This window comes from Formica exsecta, unplaced genomic scaffold, assembly GCF_003651465.1.
Source record: "Formica exsecta isolate Colony F162 unplaced genomic scaffold, ASM365146v1 scaffold423, whole genome shotgun sequence".
Classification (NCBI taxonomy): domain Eukaryota; kingdom Metazoa; phylum Arthropoda; class Insecta; order Hymenoptera; family Formicidae; genus Formica; species Formica exsecta.
The window spans coordinates 539,079-545,127 of record NW_021851472.1 but is presented as its reverse complement, the minus strand read 5'-3'; the positions used below and the strand labels follow the sequence as shown (position 1 = coordinate 545,127).

At 31.2% G+C, this 6,049-nt stretch overlaps 1 protein-coding gene across 1 annotated transcript in view; it reads right to left on the bottom strand.

The window, feature by feature from the left end:
* Window positions 1-6,049, bottom strand: part of LOC115240320 (ubiquitin carboxyl-terminal hydrolase 31-like) — a 31,266-nt gene that overhangs the window by 22,306 nt on the left and 2,911 nt on the right. Inside the window, 1 exon segment of the mRNA XM_029815392.1 lies at window positions 299-672. Coding sequence (XP_029671252.1) covers window positions 299-672 — 374 coding nt within the window.

The following is a 6,049-nucleotide window of genomic DNA, read 5'->3' as shown; positions in this document are numbered from 1 at the left end:
TATATTATTTTTATAATTATAATATATATTTTTAACACATGGATTTTTTAATAGAGATCTTTGCTTTAGTTACTAAAAAACTAAAAATACATTTTCTTTAGGTTCATTGTCTCTTATATCAATTGTCATCGTCATTTACCTGTGAAAACCTTCGTCATGTCAATAGCATTTATAATTATAATATATATTTTTAACACATGGATTTTTTAATAGAGATCTTTGCTTTAGTTTTTTTTTTACTAAAAATACATTTTCTTTAGGTTCATTGTCTCTTATATCAATTGTCATCGTCATTTACCTGTGAAAACCTTCGTCATGGATCTCGGTCAATAGCATGTGATTCTCGTCTACGCCGGTGTCGCTAGCAAGAATTTCCCTCAACTCTCTCACATTGGCAGCTTGATTCACGCTCACGCCGATCTTGACTTGCCGCGGCTGCTGAGACGTGTAAAGGACATTCACGTAAAGATTCATTTGACGATGATTCTGCGGCACCGGTACTGACACGCAGAGAAAAGGATCGAAGGTGTTCGATTGCCGATGACATCTCGGGCAGGTCAAACTGGACCGAAACTGTGCTTGAAACACAGCATGCACGAACGAGTTGTTACATCGTACGTGATTCGCTAGTGTCTCGGCGGCGACGATGTCATCGGGTCTGCCAAATGAATTCTGCAAACAGAGAGAGAAAGATTTATTATGTTAAAAAATAAAATTAATATTCCCCGTCAAGAATTAATAAAATTATGTAATGATTATATAATAATTATGAAGGTAGCTGTTTTCAATTTTGACAAATACAACGAATCTTTTGCATCAACCTAACTAAATAAATCATTTTTTTAATAACGGTTTTACAATGCGGTTTGTTTTACGTAATCTAATTATTTCGGACAAAGCTGTCTGTCGCTAATAACGAAGCCGTACCACAATAGCAGTCGGCGACAGCGAACGTGGGTAGATTCGGGCGAATCGGCCCACATTATTCGTTACGATAACGCGAAACTCGGTTATCGCTTCAAGGTGCATAACGACAATCATTTGTAAAGCTATTAATAGATCACAGTCGCTTGACAGCTCCCTTTTCCGCGTCGGCACGTACTGCCTCTCCCCCTCCTGCTCTTCTCGCTGGAGGGAAGACGTGGAACATCAGAGAAAAGTGCCGACTGAACGAACTCGGCCTGGCACTATTGTCACCGATGTGTTAAAATCCATGTACTTATTAACGTTGCATTTAGCGATCTAATGTCAGGAGATACGTTGTACGATTTAATATCCAAGAATTTATAATGATTTATTACACACATATATATATATCATCGGGAATATAATTTTTATAAAAAAATTATTTATTTTATCTGAAGTCAGTTTACATGGAGATTCGGAGAAAATCTTGCAAACATCTATAAAACTATAATAATATATATAGATAATTATTTTTTGCCGTTCGCTGTATGATGTAATTAAATGATTTAATATGGCTGTATATATAATCGAAGCTTACGCTATCTTTCGATATTTTATTATCAATTGATAAGTTTACATATGCGTAAATATTTATATATATATATATATATTTCAAATATTTCAAGAATTTAATTTTATCACACAAATCTGGGACAAGAAAAATATTATCTCGAATAATCAAGGATTAACTTTGTCAAATAAAATTTTATCGATAAAATCGAATTAAGAAAAAAAATATCACAGAAGAAATAATTTATCATTCCTGTGTAAAATATCTAACGTGTAACTCGTTCGTTCTGTATTTCGTCTAATTTCGATATAATAGGGTATAAGATACGACGAGAGATACGACGCGAAAGTTTCTTTTAATAGGATAATAAGTATTCCAAGTCGCGTTTTTTATAGTCTTTGACTAGCTTGTACCGATATAAATGCGATTTCATAAAAACTTGATCTCACAGATGCACGAAGTAGCGGTAAATCGCACGTTCCAACACAGGTGGTAGAAAACTTCATGCCTACAACTATTTGAACATAAAGATGGTAAACTTATATTAGCTATACTTAGGATAGGAAAGGATTACTTATATAGGAAAGTTATGTAAGAATCATTATCGGCGAACTATTCGCATATCTTATACGCATTGTATAGATTTCGTTACTATAAATAAAAGAGATACATATACATATGTAACTTAACCCTTGGAAGAAAACCAATATTACATCGAAGAAAATTAAGTAACTTTAATTAGGTAATACTAAGTATTATTTATTATAAAAAATAAATATGACGAATATAAAATTAAATATTAAAAAATGAAATATTAATAATATTACACAGAAAGATGTACAATAAAGTAAAATTTAGAAATATAATATTTTATATGCAAAATAAAAATTAAAATCTTACTCTTATTTTCTGTCGGATTCGTAATAAAATCAATATACAAAGTTATACATGCAACGGGTAATTATAAAAAATGTTTTGATATAATCGCGTGATATCGAGGTAAAATTATGTTGAAATATTTAGTTTATGTAATATCTCGAAGATACTTTTGAAATAATAACAAAAGATAGGCGACAGAATCGTTAAAGCGGAATACCGCAAATGATAGCATTTGACCAGCGCCATGCGATATCCGCGCGTTCGAAGCCATATAATTTATAACACGCGATGAAAAACCACAAAATGGGATAATTATCTGACTTGTCACACAGGATGTATCAACGATCCGGTTGCCGGAAGTAATTTCCGATGCGTACGACTGGAACGAACTCGCGCGGAGCTTACAATTGGTCAATGTCAGATCGGTGCACGTGCACTCGAAACTCGTATGTAACAAATGTTACACATACTTTGAATCGATAATAGATATCTGCGTGTATCGGTAATATACCCTGCATGAATTCCTGCCGTCCATCTTCCTTTACATCTTCTTCGTGATCAGTTAAAAAAGACAGATTGAAAATATCTTTTAATGTATATAATACGATAGTCTCATAAAGGAAATTGCATACTTTGATAACGAGCAGTATTCAGATAACGCTCGATAAATATTAGATGTTGAATAATAAAGTATCGCGAACGAGATATCAATTTTATATCAACGATCATTCTAACATGACATGATTTTTTTCATAAAAGTATACTCTTATTTTTATATATCTCGATTTATAATAAATATTTATATTTTATATACTTTAATTTATACATAAAATCTTAAAGAAGCGTATTTTTTCTCGCTTACAAGATAAGCTTATTATTACACGATCTAATTGTTTCATGCTCGCATTAAATGGAAGAAAGTAATGTCGCGAATGTTTCTCGCGGTTTATAATTAGCGATACATTAAGTAGTTTCGGTCTGCGAATTCGTGCATCATGCGTGCGTATGCGATTATCAATGCATAGAATTCGAAATATGCGCTGAGACAGCATAATTTTTTATCATCGCGTGTACGAAGGATGATGGGCGTGACGTTTTTTTCCCCTTGTATCCGAGCTGCTTTAGCACGTGTGCTATAAATAGTGTCATGTAAATATTTTCCTAACAATTACGTTGACTCCTTTTCCTCCTCTTCTCTCTCCTTACACGAGAAGATGACTTACATTCATGATAAGTTTGATTTCGTTTAAATTGTTAATATATGTATTTATATCAACTGTTAACAGAGTTGCAAATAAGTCATTGTAACTTTTTGCTACCTGTCATTCACAATTATAATTAAAATTAAAAATAATAATTAAAATTAATCCCGCAAATAAGAGATAAAACTACTTTTCCTTTTAATAATATAATTTTAACAAAATCTTGGAATTATAAAAATATAAAAATTTGGTATGATCTTGGGATTTATATATTTTAATTAATCATAATAATAGATATATTTTTATAATTTCTATTCCATGATTAATCTAATATATAAGCATAGATTAAGACACACATTATCCATAATAAAAAAATTGACAAATTAAAAGAAATTTATCATAAGACAGAATCGATAATATCAGTTATTATTTATTTATTTCGCTAAATTAATTATAATTATCAAATTTATTAAATATAATATATATACATACGAAATAAAAACCAGACAGTCTTGAGAAATAAATTTATATTTCAAAATTCGCACGCATATGCGTGTGTTAATCTAGTTATTATTTATTAAGACGTTGACAGGAATAAGTTGATCAATTGTAAAGTATGAAATGCACATCGCGCGCGCGCGCGTATGTTGCTACCGGATGACAGTAGTTAAGGTCATATGTACATGTCGTAATTCGCAAAAAGTATACGGTAATGCAAACTGATAACTGGATCTCCGTGGCCCCATTCAAGGCCGGTCCTCGTTACGGTACTGGCTCCTGTGTTCGAGACTCCGGTTTCCTCGCGCTCGACTTTACGGAGACGTCGCCGTCGCTCGCGATGTTTCGCGCGAATGTATGTCGCGGCCAGCGTGGTTTCTCGAGAGGCATCCTCTCGAGAAAAATGTGCAAAGTGTACTCTTTTCACTCGAAACCAAAATCCGAGAAGATAAAAAAAGAAAAGCCTGAATAGTCCCCGCGCTTCGCGGGGACAACAGCGAGATAAAAATAATTAAGCGTTCGCTTTAATTAATATTGGTCTATTAATTTATTATCTCTAATAATCTCAACGATGAAATATATGTAGATACACCAATGAGTGCCTTGTTTGAGCTAATTTTTACGAGTATATAAAATAAATGTATTTTATAAGACAAAAGACAGAGCAATAAACGTGAAAAATATAATTATATTATTTCTAAAAATAAAAATATAGCATTACGAGTGGAAAATATAATTTGACTCGTTTTATTGTCTTTATTATAATTATATTAGCTTCAATCTTATTTATAAATTAAAATAATCTCGTACGAGAAATTTCAATAAATTAGCATTAGTCTATTTCCATCTTTTAATCCTTCATTCGCGATATCGGCATCTTTCTCATTTTTTAACTCAATTCATATATTTAAAATGATGTTAATAATTAATATATATTATACATTTAATTTAAAAATATCTACGAACGATTATAGAAAATTACATAAGAATTATATTGCCTATTCGGACATATTTTGTTTCAAAAAATCAAAAATTATGTTACTGACTGGAAATAAAACAATTTTTTTCGCGATTAAAAAAAGAGCGTTTCTAATAAGCGACGAGATGTCACACTTTATTGATATTCGAATCGAATTATCGGACTCTTTGGTAGAAGAAACAATCTTATCTCGCTGGCAAACGTTTTATAAACGCAACCGAGAACCGAATGATAAGATAACAGCGGGAGATGAATAATCGCAGAAAAATGAAGATATCAGGATGCTAGAAACGCGTCTGTTTGCACATAATTTACAGAGTATCTAAATTATTATTTTTATGTCCCCTCTCTTAGTGAATGGAAAAATAATATCTTTTATCAGATTATTAAATTTATATTTCTATTTTCTCTTTATTTGTATTATTATGCTAACAAGTGATTATTTTATTTAAGATGAAAAAAATTGCGATATAATCATCGATATTTTTCAACGATATAAGTGATAATGATCGATAATTGTGATATTTAAATGATTTCATGACACGTATTAAATTAATAATAATAAATAATTGATAATCATCACAATTAATCTCTCTTTCTCTATCTAAATGGTTTCATAATAAGTTTTAGATAAGCAATTTATCAATTTTAAAAATTTTTCGATAAAGCTTACTTTCCGAGATATTTTACAGTTTCAAGTTAAAAAACTCACCCTGTATATAAACGCATTACATTTATTACTGTGTGTGTCACAATTATCTGATAGACCCTAGTAATCACTTAGAAAAATATAAAAGGATAAAAGCAATCCTTTTGTGTGTCACGTAATATTTTTTTTAGACTAAATATCGTCTCTTTCCCACCTCTCATACCGATATTTTTACTCTCATGCTATCTACCTTGAGATTTCGATGTTGGAAAACGTAGTGCGTATTTTGGAATGTGAAACAAATTTGGGTTAAGGTCTCGATCGCTTCGGCTTCTTGATTCGCGAAGTAAAGTAAGTAAAATATA